Source organism: Diadema antillarum, unplaced genomic scaffold (genome assembly GCF_040938485.1).
Source record: "Diadema antillarum isolate AM-2024a unplaced genomic scaffold, OU_Dant_1.0 seq00000958_RagTag, whole genome shotgun sequence".
NCBI classification, from domain to species: Eukaryota; Metazoa; Echinodermata; class Echinoidea; order Diadematoida; family Diadematidae; genus Diadema; species Diadema antillarum.
Window position 1 is genome coordinate 419903 of NW_027271806.1, and position 14637 is coordinate 434539.

At 40.5% G+C, this 14637-nt stretch overlaps 1 protein-coding gene across 1 annotated transcript in view; it reads left to right on the forward strand.

Moving 5' to 3' along the window:
- Positions 1 to 14637, forward strand: part of LOC139741866 (netrin receptor UNC5C-like) — a 44550-nt gene that overhangs the window by 18019 nt on the left and 11894 nt on the right. The window contains exons 4-5 of the mRNA XM_071652442.1: positions 134 to 301; positions 1391 to 1540. Coding sequence (XP_071508543.1) covers positions 134 to 301; positions 1391 to 1540 — 318 coding nt within the window. The remainder of the gene's footprint in view (positions 1 to 133; positions 302 to 1390; positions 1541 to 14637) is intronic.

A 14637-nucleotide genomic window follows, 5' to 3' on the forward strand; every position in this document is an offset into this window, starting at 1 on the left:
TTGAATGAAAGCTACAGAGATTTTAGAGAAATAAAAGCAGTTGGTAGATACTGATGAGGTATATACTTTGCACTATTTGCTCCTAAAAATGCCAATGATGATGGGTTTCGTGTTGCCATGGTTTCCACTCCAGAGGATGGTGGCTGGTCACTGTGGAGCGAGTGGGGGTCCTGCGTCGGGGAATGTGGGAGCACGACGAGAAAAAGGATGCGCTACTGCACCAACCCCACCCCGGTGAACGGAGGTGCCCAGTGCCAGGGGCGCTCCATGCAGAGTGAAAGATGTTCCAAGAACTGCAGAGGTATGATGACAGTTGGGTAGGAGTGTGTTGGTAACCCTGTGCAACCTTCTGCTGCTTGCTGCACTAGCCACACCACATGGTACTTTATCAAACAAAGTTGCCTCGGCAGACCAGGTTGTACTATTAAGGGCGCTTGGGAATTCCACAGTGGATACAAGCAAAGAAGATATGTGAAGGAGGTAAATAACAAAACTAGAGGTCATTTTATGAATCAAACTGGAATTAGAGCTTGTATTGAAAAAGATGACTTGATAGATAGATGAATAGTTGTAATAATAGATAGAAGAAGAAAAATATAGCATCGACATTATACTTGACACAGGAATTGATGGTATATGGGATGTGCCCGGTGAAGATCTTTAGCAATAGAGTAAAGTATATGCCAGCAACTGCAGGAGGAACGTTTGACAAGGAAAGTCAGCTAGCAGCTGCCGTGGCTCCATGGTGTTGCCATGGCGATGATGTTTGGAAGGGTATCCCACTCAGCGACAATCTCCATAAGAATCTTCGTCCACATTTCTTGGACACTGTCCTAGGAATGAAGACGGGTGCAGACTCACTGACACCCTGTCTTAACCCCATTGAGGACGAGTCCCGAGTATACTCGGGCAGGTGTCTTTGGGAAATACGTGTTGTAGCAAAATCAGTCCATCCTTAATAGGTTAGGGGTCATACTCTGTATTTGTTATCATGGTGGAGATACTGCTTTCTACTGATATGTTCATCTGCATTGAAGTGGGTGTATCTGTCAACGTTTAAAGGCGGTGGGCCAGATGATGGTCTCTTTGTAGGAAATTCGAAGATCTTGAAACTGTTTTGCCTTCTTCATTCCTATAAAGCCTGCATACCTGGCTGTTATCAGATGCTTGATGGGTAAGGAAGCATGTACAAAATCCAAGTCTGATATTGGACTGAGGGAGTTCATGACAATGCATTGTACATCATGAACGAAAAACTTCCTGTCTAAAGTGATACTAGTAGTGGAGTGATGTTGATTATGTACAATCAAACAAAACAAAACAAACCCATACAAGAAAGTAGGATCAAAATAACTGTGCCAAAAATAATGTCTGTGATTTTTTGATACAGGTACCATTGGCTGGGGTGAGTGGACAGAGTGGTCGGACTGCAGCCAAAAGTGTGACCACGTAAGGAGGAGGGACTGTATGAGTTCCGATATGCGGCTGTGTTCGGGCGTGTCCCTGCAGCGAGCCAACTGCACTGGTGGACTCTGTGGAGGTAGGACCATCGTGTAGTCTTCTCTCCCCAGATGTTTCTGTGTTGTATTTGTTGTTGATATGGTTGTTGAATAGCTGTATTCCCATTTTAGCACCATTTTGTTTTCATGTGTAGTTCTTTTCCCTTTGTTGAATGTAAACCATTTACTTTTATTACGCAATCGACACAAACGGATATTTTCAAGAAGAATTTTCAAGGAGGCACCAACTCATTCATCACTTCAACTGTCTGATTTATTTCTGTGAATTGATTCCAAATTATGCCGGGAGGGGTGATAAAGAAATGTTTCTCGCATCAGTTGTGCGCTCCAGCATTTGCCGATATTCTTCTTTATAACCGCACTTGCCGGAATCAATTTATGAGGCAGATTTTATCGCCGTGATAAATGCGTTCCATTCTGTGACAGACTGAAGGCGCAAGAATTTTGTGATGTATGGGGACGCGTTTCCTCACTTTGGGGTTAAAGATCTAAAGGCGGGCGGATGGTGGGGGAGGGGGGAAGAGATTCTCCCAGAATGATGAGGAATCGGTAGAGTCGGACCATGGTTCATTATTGCTCCGTCTCCCACTTACTTGGGGGATTCCTTGGCTGGGTCAATGTCCTGCGTGCGCCGGCGACCAAAGGCGATCGGAAACGCATGATTCAGCCAATCGTTCGCGGCTTCCCTCCTCCCCTCATCGCCGACGACATTTTCGCGGCCGTGTCACGATTGCGCTGCGACACCTCCAGACACGGGTAACCCTCATTGGTATCAGGGAGGACATCAATATCAATGAGTCAACCGTCGCGAGCGGCGGCGTCTATTTCTGTGAGGATTCGGGTCGGAGTTCAACAAGGCCCAATAAAGTTTGATATTGCACGGCAAATACCGCCAATCGGCGAAAAAGAGGAAGAAGAAAGGCAATGTTTGAGGTGGAGATAGCTCCAGTGACTCTTTTATGGGCATCGCTCTAATGAAAATCATTCAAGCCTCATTCAAACGTTTCCCTCCCTCCCAATAGCAGATTCCGGCACGTAATTGGTGCAGAAATACCCATATAATTGGAAATAAATTTGACGTCTCGTTCGCCTCCCAGTCATGGAAGAGAACCTGTCTTCCAAAGAAAATACAACAATAACAATACAAGGCTACATGATGTGGCAGATAAGGTTTTGGCACCAATAAAACTGGCTCCGCAGCCTTATTTGCTGAAAAGAAAAGATAAAATAGGGCAGAAACCCTCCCTGCGGGGATGTTGGTTCCTATTCCAAATGTATATGTGATGCTTACCTTTAACTATGAAGAAGTACACTCTTTATACAGAAGGAGTTTACAGAGTACAAATCGCTTCATAAAATGGTTTTCTTTGGTTATTAATACTGCTATCAAAGTCATAAATAACTGGTCAAGGTAGAAGACACTGTCAGAAATAAAAGCAGAGCCATGTAATGGGCTTCCCTTAGAGACTACAAACGAGTGCAGAAAAAGTTGTTTGGTGCAACTTCCCCTGGCGAGGAGACTTGATGTACAATTTCTGTATCCTGTAAGTCTGACTAGCACTTGGTTTTCCTCACTACAATGTATGATAGCAGCTGACCACCACACGACCCACAAAACTCTGCAGCAGTGAACTCATTCAGGTCAGCAGAGGGAACTTTGATTAAAATGAAGGGGGAAAAAATATCCCCGGCATATTGCGATTGTTTCCGGTCTGTGTAGCCATAGAAAGTAATGAGAGAAAAATCAAAAGTTCAGTGTGTGTGTGAGATAGAGAGAGATGAAAAAAAAAATGCAGGTTGTGTGACATGGGCCACTCACTTTGTCCTGGCTTCTGGCATAGCCTAACTTCAAAGCTTTACCCTTTAATCCTCAAAGCATTGTGTTTAGAAGCCTTGAAGTGGAGCGTTTAACCCCCTCACAAGTAGTTATCCTCGTCCTGTCACAACTCTGTGATATTCTCATGCACTATAACTGCTAGTGGTAATAAAGGAGTTAATAATTTCCTCAATCTGTGCTATGTATTACCCTGTAGAGAGACAGTGTAGGTGACATAAAGCTTTTAAAGCAACCTCTTCACTGATGATTTGTAAGTATTAAGAGAAAAAAAATCTCAAAAGTCTAGGAGCCCGGCTATGGCCAGATGTTATGATTCTCTCTCATGCCCACACCATGTGACCAGACTCTCCGTAGACTGGTCATAAAAGTGAAGGTAGCTAGCTGGAGTTAGTGTGGCCCCCATGGGGTCCTAAGGCATCAGGGGTCATTGACCTAGTTATTCCAGAAGACTGCCTCTGTGTACTGGGTATGTGTCTCAGTGTGTTTGTGTGAGCATGATTAAATGTGAGTTTGATTAAATGTATGTATTTGCTTTGTATGTTAGTGTATGGGTAAAGATATTTTGTTATGTTGGTGTATAGGGCCTGAATGTTTGTGTGTGTGTGTGTGTGTGTATGAGTTTGTGTGAGTTTGTACATGCCTGTGTTTGCTTTTGATATTGATATGTTTGTATGTTATTGGTGCATTATATAAATATGTTTGTGGGAGAGGGGTGTGTGGGGTATTTACATTTGTATTTGGGTTAATGTATATCTGCTTTGATTAGAGGATGGCAATCAATTACCTGAAAAGTTCCCTGTTATTCATGGCCCAATTATAGACTAATTAGTGTAAGTTATCTCTCTTTCTGATCAGAATGTGTTTTATAGTGTATTTTAAAAATATGACAATAAAGAAAATTGTTAGTTGTCTGCTTAACAAAACAGGTAAAAGAAGAGTAATGCATCCATCATGTAAACTCAAATGCAAGCTTGCATCTATTGTGATGTGTATGAATTTGAATAGTTTTATCGTGCATTGAACATTACCCCTCGCTTTAGTGACTGTTGAAAAAAAAAAGAAGAAAGAATTTTCTTCGTTCAATATCAATAACTTTGTTCTCACAGCAATGACCTATTTGCGTGCTAGCCATTTAGAAAGAATTGCAACCTGAAGGCATGGCTATTGTATTCTTGACTAAAAACCATCGCTTTGAAGGAAAACCATGATTTTTGAGGGGGTTGTGATCTCCGGTTTACAAATGACTGTGGGGTTCCAAGTCAGTAAAGATTTTGAAGTTTCTCTTTTTAGCGGTAGGAGTGACATGTTTACCCAGGCAGTTGAGTTATGGAGCAAGTGAGTAATTGGGTGCCGTTGTCATTGACACTGACAGTCATCTGAAGAATGTTACTGATCGTCAAACTGGGAACATTATGTGCGACAGAAGGACAAGTGTAAAGCAAACAACATTGATGTGGACAATCTGTTTCTTCTGTCCAAAGTTATCTCTTTCTCCTTGTAGGTTGTATATGTTCCTATCTCTCTCTCTCTCTTGATATGTTTCTATCTCTTTCTCAATATACATACATATATATATATATATATATATATATATATATATATATATGTTTCTCTCTCTCTCTCTCTCTATTTATACATATATGTTTCTATCTCCCTTTATGTACGTTTCTATCTATCTCTCTCTCTCTCTCTATTTATACATATATGTTTCTATCTCTCTTTGTGTATGTTTCTCTCTCTCTCTCTCTATCTATACATATATGTCTCTTTGTGTATGTTTCTATCTATATATCTCTCTTTTCCTCTCAATCCTCCCATTTCTCATTGGTTCCTGTCTCAGTCTATCTGACTGGGTTGTGTATTAATGCTCATATTATCATAGCTACAGAAGCTACAAGTCAAGTCCAACTCACTTGCCTCCAGTAGATTTATTTGCAGCCATGTCTCATGACGTTGTAGTTGTAGAATTTCAAGATACACATGTTCTCACAAACAGTGACATTGAGCAAAACAACAACTACAAATTAGATGAAAGATGACCATGTCATCACCTCCAAATTTCCTTTTGGTTTATTGGAAAAAAAAAAACATATCCAAGGTATATTTGGGATTCATTTTTTTTTTTGTGCAACTTTTCAACCCTCTCTCCCAGAGAAGTCATCAATGTTTGGTTATTACAAGTGTGCAGTAATCTAATGCTGACAATAATGTCTCATTTCAGAATTGAATTGATATAGGCCTATTGATTGGAATATGATACCATTAAAAGGATACTTGTTTGTTTGTTTGTTTGTTTGTTTGTTTGTTTGTTTGTTTGTTTGTTTGTTTGTTTGTTTTGTATGTATGTCTTTGAAAAACATGTGAGGCGATGACATCATTTCCCTATCCTGTAAGGGTGGTAAACATTGCTGTGTGAAAATATGTTGGGATTTCCAATGCCATCATATCAGGTTTGAATGAAATATTCACTTCTCTGTATGTTTGATTTTTCCCTATTTCTTAAAGTGCACTAAAGCCGTGTCAAGCTGGTTCTCTTGATATAATACCATCAAAAAGAGTGTTTCTTTTACCTTGAGTACACAATACTTAGAAAAAAAAGCCTGTTGTTAGTCATACAGGTCAATCAATCCAGAGTGTTTCTGATTTCCTCCTAAGGTAAGAATTTAGAAACATGCCTGAAGCAGTGCTGTAAAAAAAAAAGGAAAAGAAACAATCTGAGTCCATCTAACTCAAGAGTTGTGAGTATATGAGGCTTTGGATGTCATGATTGGATATCAGTCATTATTCATTCCACTTTGTTGACCACTTGACTGAGGAAACACATATGCAAAGAAGTTGTGAAATGGCATCTAAGTTTGCATAGGGAATTAAACACAATAAAGTTGAATGTAGGAAAAAAAAGGAAAAAAAGAAACAGATAAAAGGGAAGAAGATCTAAATAGTAATGTGTAAACATTGAGTGGGCATTAAAAAAAAAAGAGCAGAGAGAAATTCTCAGTGGGTTTGTGAGCTTTTAGCATTATTAGATGCAGGGTGTATTGATAAACCATCTCCTCATACTCCAACAACCTGTCATCGTGTCTTGTCATCTGAAAGCATCTCTTCTTGATCTCTGTCCCCAAATCTATGTCTCTGGCACTCTACAGTGGGAAAGATAAGGAGGAAATACAATTTTTGTTGTTTCTTTTCTTATGGAAGGAGAGGGGGGGGGGAGAATCTAGGGGAATGCATGATGACAAACATCGGTGAATAATCCCATACAGCATTCTTGGCATCGCCTGTGCACTTTGCAAAATTTGATCCGATGCCCCCAAGTTATTTTCTGTATTTCCTTCCAGATAAATTGTCGTGTAGAATGCTCATGTTCAAGTTGCGGTGAGTTTCTTCCATCGCGTTCTCGTTCTCTTTCTCCATCTATCTCTTTTTTTTTCTAACTTTCTGTCTGTCTGTATGTCTCTCTCTCTCTCCCTCTCTAACTTTCTCTCGCCCAGTATCTTTCTCTTCTCTCTCTTTTTTTTTTGTCAGTTAATATAGTCCGGGAGACCAATTGTCTTTCGGGCTATTATCCGGATCCTAATGGAGGGGGGCTTTGGTATAGTTCCTACCCGCTCACATCGAGGCCTATATAGCGCATCGTCAGAAATCCAGAAAAAACACGGGAACGATGTGCGAAAATATGGGGCAGACTTCGGGTCTCCCGGACGGCGTGAATCACTGCCAAGTGCGGTGGTTGGTTTTAGGGCTCAGGGAGACAGAGGCAGAGAGAGAGACAGGCAGACAGACAAACAGACAGACATACAGACAGATAAAGAAAGAGTGAGAAATGTGTGTATGTGTGTGAGAGAGAGAGAGAGAGAGGGGAGAGAGGGAGACCGAGACAGGGATATACTAAGTATACAGGAAAGAGGAGATACATATGTTTCTATACGTGTTTGTTTGTGTGTGTGAGAGAGAGAGACATAGACAGACAGACAGACAGACAGACAGACATGGTGACAGACTGGGAGAAAAAATATAAAAAGTTTGTGTGTGTGTGTGTGTGTGTGTGTGTGTGTGTGTGTGTGCGAAAGAAAGAGAGAGGAAAGGAGAGAGAATTGGATTAATAGGCAGAACAAGACTGCTAAAGAGATATGGGAAGCATACATGTACATGGCAGAAAAGTCAACAGTTGTCCATCTGTTTTACTGTATCTGCCTTGGTTGATTAGGATTAATTAGCAATGCACACACCAGCTAACTGCTTTTGACCCTAGTTTTTATTGGGGAAGGAACTGAAGTGCATAATTGATTATGGTTTTAACAAGAAAGGCCGATGGATATTTTGAGGTAAATTCATTCATTTTGTCATAATCTGTATGTTTTTTGGTGGCAGTTGTTATAGTTCCTACCTCTGGTCTGTATTATTTGAAATCTTGCTGTGTTTCCAGTGTGGCAATTGAGGTCAGGATTTCAAGGCTGTGCATGTTGGTCTCTGTGACTATCTTCTTGTCTCTATGTATGTGTGTTTGTCTTTCAGTGCTGACAATCTGTCTCGTACATAAGAAATTACAGATATTTCTATATGAAACTATGTTCGAGGCACAGAAGCTTGCTACTATTTTGGTGTAATGTTTAAGAGTAATTATTGAAGGGTACACTCAACTATTAATGACATGATTTCTCTCCTTGTGACACATTTCACTTTTGTTGCAACTAATAAAAGAAATTGTGCTGTGTTATGAGATTAAATATGTTATTGTAATGATTTTTTATAACCATTTTTATAGGTAATCACTTTTTTTGTTCAATTCTAAACAAAATGATTTTGTAACTTTAACATTAATTCAGTGGGCCCCTTGAGTTGCATATGATATCATGCAGTGGAGATCGATTGAAGCGTATTTTATTTTGGAGTTGTACACATTACTTTCCTTACAAGGGGATCATATATGCATGTTGCAGAAGTTTGGAGTTGTCATTGAGCTATGTATCACACATCAATTTTTCAAATTGCTAAAATATTTAGGGGAAGAAGAAACAAATTCATTGCCCTCTCATTTTTCTGATAAAAAAGGCAAGTTTCAGCCTCGTTTTTTTTTTTTCTTTCTTTTTACCGTGGGAGGTCAGGTCATTAATCTTCTACTGTCCCTGTTGAGTCTGCCGGTTTCATCTTTACAATATCCCCTCGTCTGGAGAGATACGCTGAGGTACCAGCTTGTCTGTATCTCTACGTGTGCCCTGTATCCATTTCTCCGACTGATTTTGAAAATAGTTTGTGCTCAGGGACTAAAAAAAGGGGGGGGGATAAAGAATAAAATGAGGAACCGTCTACTCCAGTTTAGCATGCGAACAAGATACAACCTCTTTACAGTTTAGATCGGATGATTTATGTCTCTTAGGAATCGTAGCAGTTTCTCTATGGATGACTAATCTTGAATGTAGCAAAGAGGTAAATCAATCTGCTTGTAAGTAAAACAGCGCATTCTGATACTGGTTTTTTTTTTTTTGTTAATGCTGTATCATGTAGGTTTCCAAAGATTAGGAGAAGAAATTTGATCTGCTTCCATTTTAGATACGCCCCCCCCCCCCAACACACATACGGACCCTCCATGCATACATGATGTATTTCCAAAAGTGCGCCTTCAAAATGGTTAACAGAGTGTTTAGTTTTCATGGTGACTTTCATCATGAATATATTAGTACACATAAGGCAGAACTAGGTGAGAAAACTTGTTTGGCAAAGACATTCCCATTTTTTAGTTTTGCTCTTGCATCAAATTTCTTAAACAGCAGAGTTCACAGCAACAATTACCATGGCAACAAAAATGTTTGGACAAGACCTCGGTGCAGTCTTCAACTGCAATTATGCAAAATGACACAAAAGTAAGAAGTCCCCCATGGCACAGCAATATATTTGGCCAAGCAAGAAAGACAAAGAAATCTTAGGTGTAACAATCTTTGAAAGACATGTTTATCTTGCCCTTCTTGTTTAAGAATTGAACCAAATAACATGATAAAAATATTGAGGATCACAATCCCATGATATCATGTCGCGAGCATGTCATCTTTTTGTATGACACCAAAATTGATGTGGCTCCACCTGTGAACCTGACGTGAAACGAATCTGAGAAAGTTTTACTTTCGCAAGGCCAGCCAACAAAGCAGGCATTGATCACACCTGCAGTTGTAGATATGATATGCAAATGAGATTGCTTTTGACGAAGTATGAACCCAGAACAAACACGCCGTGTTTCCTGCGCTGTGCCGCGGCAAATTTATAACTCCTCGCAGAGTGTCACAGCTTCCATCTTTATATCGTGCGCCTCTCGTGTTGATAGAGCTATATTGCCTGCTCTCCCACCTTTTAAAGTACTCTGTTTGAGGGAGAAATTGTGTGTGTGTGATTTGGAGTGATTTCTCATCAAACAGTGTATGCCTTTTGGCGTTGGTGGGATTTTTTTTTTCTAGTTTTACTCTTCTCCGCTGTGTGCAAAGGTAAAAAGGTGACAACTTCCTTCCGTTTGAACAGGCACACACCAAAGAAACTGATGATGAGAACGATGTGGAATTATTCGTTCTTTTCTTGCCCTCTTTATTCTGCCTTTTCTCTCATCTTTTTCTCTCAAACAGCATTCCCCTGTGAGAACAAATTCTGGAAAAATCTTTATGAATGTCGTGGAAAATATCAAAAAAGGCCCAGCTATCTCTTGAATAGTAGTTTCCTTTGCTATGCAAGCAATCCAAATGTTGACAATTTTCATCCAGAACCGCCAAGTGGTGCTAGACTGAAGGAGGGTGTGTCAACCTCTAGGCAGCTCAGGGAGTGCCGGCATGACGAAACCAGTCTCAGAAGTTTAGTTTGTGCTCCCCTGGTGATACATTGTTCATTCTGGTTTTCTCCTTTCATTTTTTTTTTGTTTCTGATTTCTCTCAGCTCATGATGAATTTTGAAGAACCTGTGTGAACGTGTGTCATAACATAGTGAAAACTTTTGGTAAATAATGTGTAAAATGATGATAATATGTCACATGAATCTACAATGAAAGTTTCTGTTTGAGGTCATCACACTTTGCCAAGAGATGGAGAAAGAGGAGAGACAGACAGAGACAGAAAAAGAAAGGGGGGGACTCTGACCCTTAGGCCCAGTTGTTTTGGGAAACCATAATAAAAAATTTGAATTACTGCTGTCACTGTACTAATGTGTCATCTTGATATCGTTTAGATTTGTACACATTGATTCATTTTGATTTAACAAGAATATAAGAAATTGCTTTTCCTCATATTGCCTAGATATTGTTAGTCCAAGAGATCAAGAATTATGAGACATTGGTTGTCCACCTTGAAGAATAGTATTCAAATACCATTCCTCTGGATATCATGTTTTGAAAACAAAATTTCATTACTTCTGTGATAAAGGTCTGAGTGGTAAAGCTATGAAATTAAAAGTGGCTCCACAAATGCTCTACCACCACCCTTCCCTTAACCAAAACAGGAAATGTATCAAAATACAATGGTATGCAATATTTATAGGTCTTCTCTTTGATTGCTTGCTTGCTTGCTCTGTAGGAAAAAAGGTCTGACACCCACAGTGTATTGATTTGGTATAATGAGAATTCATGGTAAATATGTTGGGAACCTCTGCATTGTATGAACCCATTCCAGTTTGTTCTCACGCCACCAAGACTGTGGATGTGCTAATACACACTTGCATAGAAAGCTGTTACAATCTGCTTATTCTTCAGAGCTCATGGGTATCTTATAGCAACTGCTGACTTTTATGCTCACATGCTGTGTGATGGAGTTAACATTGTCTGTAGTAGCAAGCAAAATATTTCACAAGGACCATACACGAGTGGCACACTATGTTGCCGATAAAGGCACAAATAGACGCAAAGCAGTCGACTGCAAACTTTCTCTATGCCGGGCAGTGTAAGGAAACACCCAATTCTTTGTCGATCCAGACACAATGAATTGTGGGAAGCATTGTGATGTAACGAGAGGTAATTCCATTCCTCCATGGAGTCCTTCAAGGAGGGGATCATATTGGTGTAAGTATTTATTCACGCACGGAAACTTGAGGACGGAAAGATGCACGCGCAGTAATGAATAGGTGGTGCTACATGGCGTTTCCCAAATATGTGGGTAACTGAATATCCCTCAGAAATTGCCAACTGTGTGCTTAGTAAGGCGATGATGTTTTAAAGGCGGAGAGGTGTTTTTTCTCGCTGTAACTGTCTCAGTCAACAGCGATCAATTACACGGGAACATGAACGATATTGCCAGTGGGAATGTCATCGCCACGTCTGACGGGGAGCAGCGCTGTCGAAATATGCGTCTCTTGTCCGTGTTTGCACATTGACGGAATCATGCTTTCATCATCCGTCCTGAGCACACCTGATGTTGTCATGGCGACACTACAGAAGACTCTGCAATGAGTCTTGAATAATGAACCTCTTCACAGTCTTTTTTTTCTTTCTCCATCTTTAGTTTTAACCTCTCTGTGAATTCAAAGGCATATTCTGCAATATGAAAATTACTGGATACACCTAGCCAAAATTCAAGTCTATGCATAAAATACACTATGGCTATGCAATGATTTGACAAGATTTTTAGCCATATGGAAATTCAGAATGGTAGAGACAAAGTGGCTTAAAATATTGTCCAGATTTCCTTTGTTTATAAATTCATGAAATTTGTGTGGCACCTACAAGGAAATGTTTATATCCATTGTATAATTCCCACTCCTCCTCTTTACTCAATTTTGTCTTCTTTAAAATTTCTTGATCTATCTAGTAGGGAAAGTGCCGCTGTTTTGTCGTCAGAAGCTGAGGTGCAGGAGAGAGAATGTGATCAAATTTCTTTGATCGAATTGTTACACAGAGTTTTTGTTCTCTGTCATAGTAGCCAATATGGCAAGGGAGATTGAGTAGCACCTACTATTTGTACAATCATTGTTATAAATCAGTTTGTCATGCCTGAAAGCGCCAATAAATTATTCCAGGGCCATAGATTCTAATGGATGGTTGTTCAAACACCATCAATCGCTTTGCTTTCCAGAGGAGTAGGTGGGGGATGGGCACGTAAATCGGGGCGAGGAGAGATTGTGCTGCATTGTCACGACAGCCAAAGGAATGAGAGAGTAAATTGTGTTAGATGAATAGGGCAATGACAAAGCAGTGTTATCAGCACCAAGTGCTCCTCAGTCTCATTCTGAAACAAATGAACAAACAAAACAAACAAACAAAAATGACCCAGTATCTATATCTCACATCTTTCTTTGATCCTCTCTACATAGATCTAGATAGACCTACAAAATTTTGGTAGCACAAATGGATGTATCAATATATGCACTTTACTCAGTTGAGGATGGGCAATTTAAAGATCCAGATTTCCATCTATCTAATGTTGATCTTTTTATTGACTAAATTTTTTACCCTCCTTGGTAGGGTCTACCTGATTTCTTCATGATGCACAAATTCTTGTCATCTAAAAGTCCCCTTTCCTCCCCCCCTCCCACCCACCCTGAATGTAGCGTGCCACCATTGACAATGAGTGTATTCCTTGGGTGTGTCCCAAAGTATACCCATTGGCCTTATGGTTCAAACGTGTCTTGTAGGTTAAGTGAGTTTGCTGGCTGATGAAGATATGAACTCATTGACATCTAGCTGACCCTTGATGCCCCCCCCCCCCCCCACCCCCATGCCCCTCCATCCTCGGGCGAGGACAAAGAGTGGAGTCCGAGATGACGACATTTCCAGAATGCCAGACCTGTCTTTTGCATCTTGGTAGCAGTACTAGAAGTCAATCCGTCGGAGGGATTTTTTGTTTTTCGATTTGAAGGCTCCCAAAGACTTGTGATGTTGTGCTTGTGCTGGATCAGCATTGCTCAGTGCATCGAAGGAGTTTGGCTAGCACTGGATGTGTGTATATGTGTATGTGTTTGTTATTTTATTTGTGTGTGTGTGTGTGAATGTGTGTGTCTGTATGTGTTTGTTTGTTTGTGTGTGTATGTGTGTATACTCCTTTCTAAAAACTGTCAGGATGTACATTGTACGTCAGGGGACAGTAGACAATATAACTGAGGTGAGCTTGCAATCTCAAAATATAGGGTTAAGGCACTGTATCAGGCAGCAAAGAGAAGCTGATGGAATCCATCTTCATTCTTCCCTGTCTCCTAGCAACGCATCAAGTACTGCAAAGCATGGAAAACATCAAACGTCTACTAGACACAAGTGTCAATACCAGGATGCGGTTCGCTTTGATGTCGTGTTTTGTATCCTGGTAATGAGCTAATTTGCATAACTGCTCACACACACACACACACACGCAAAATCTGCTGTGAAGCTTGATACTTGATGCAACAGATGCAATACTTCAGCTCAAATTCATGTCGTCCCCCATCAGAGGACCCAGAGCAGAGCAGGAGTATATGGCAGTCTCTCATAGAGACAGCAGTTATGATTATTGATGTGATTTAGGCTGGGAATTAAGTCTGATAGACGCCAGGCACGGGCAAAATAGCCTGCTAAATGCATGCAAATGATTCTCGTCTGACGGTGTCGGTCGGGGGGATTCGATTGAGGCCGCGCCTTTGGGCACGCGATTACCCACGATTCTGTGTTTGGATTGCGTGTCGTGCTCAGGCCGGGAGAACCCACAGGCCCAGGATAAACACTTGTCAGAGTGAAGTTTCCCCCTTCTAATTATTTCAGTCACATATTTTCCTCTCTCCATATTATGCAAATGACATAGATTTGTTTCCGTAGGTGCCTGTGTGGCATTCCTTCGTGCCCCGTCTTGTTTTTATGGAGTGGCTAAGATTAAGAGTGATGCCAGAGTATGTAATTAAGATACACTAGTGCCTTTTCATTCTGTGTGCGCCGTTTCAGAAAAGATTCATTGTACAATGTGCATCTGTGAGATTTCTCTCACCAGTATTTGCTATTATGTCTGTATGTCTGCTCATTGTCTGTCTTTTGTTTGTTAGTTCTGGGGTTTACATTGGGGCAACAACAACAAATGGTTTTGCTAGCTACGTCCCTACTCCTCCTCCCCCCCCCCCCCCATCTCTACATCTTTTTCCTCTTATACAAATACATTGATATCCGACATCTCCATGCAATTGTAAAGGAATTGTACACCTTTTCAATGTAGACATTGCAGTATGTCTTCATGAATACTGTAGTACCATTATTTGGGTGATTTGATTTTTTTCTCTCCCCATGTGTGAATGGATAACCCATGTGGTTTGGGAAAAATAAGTGAGGAGTTTTGCAAATTCTAGTAATGTCAAGATGATGTC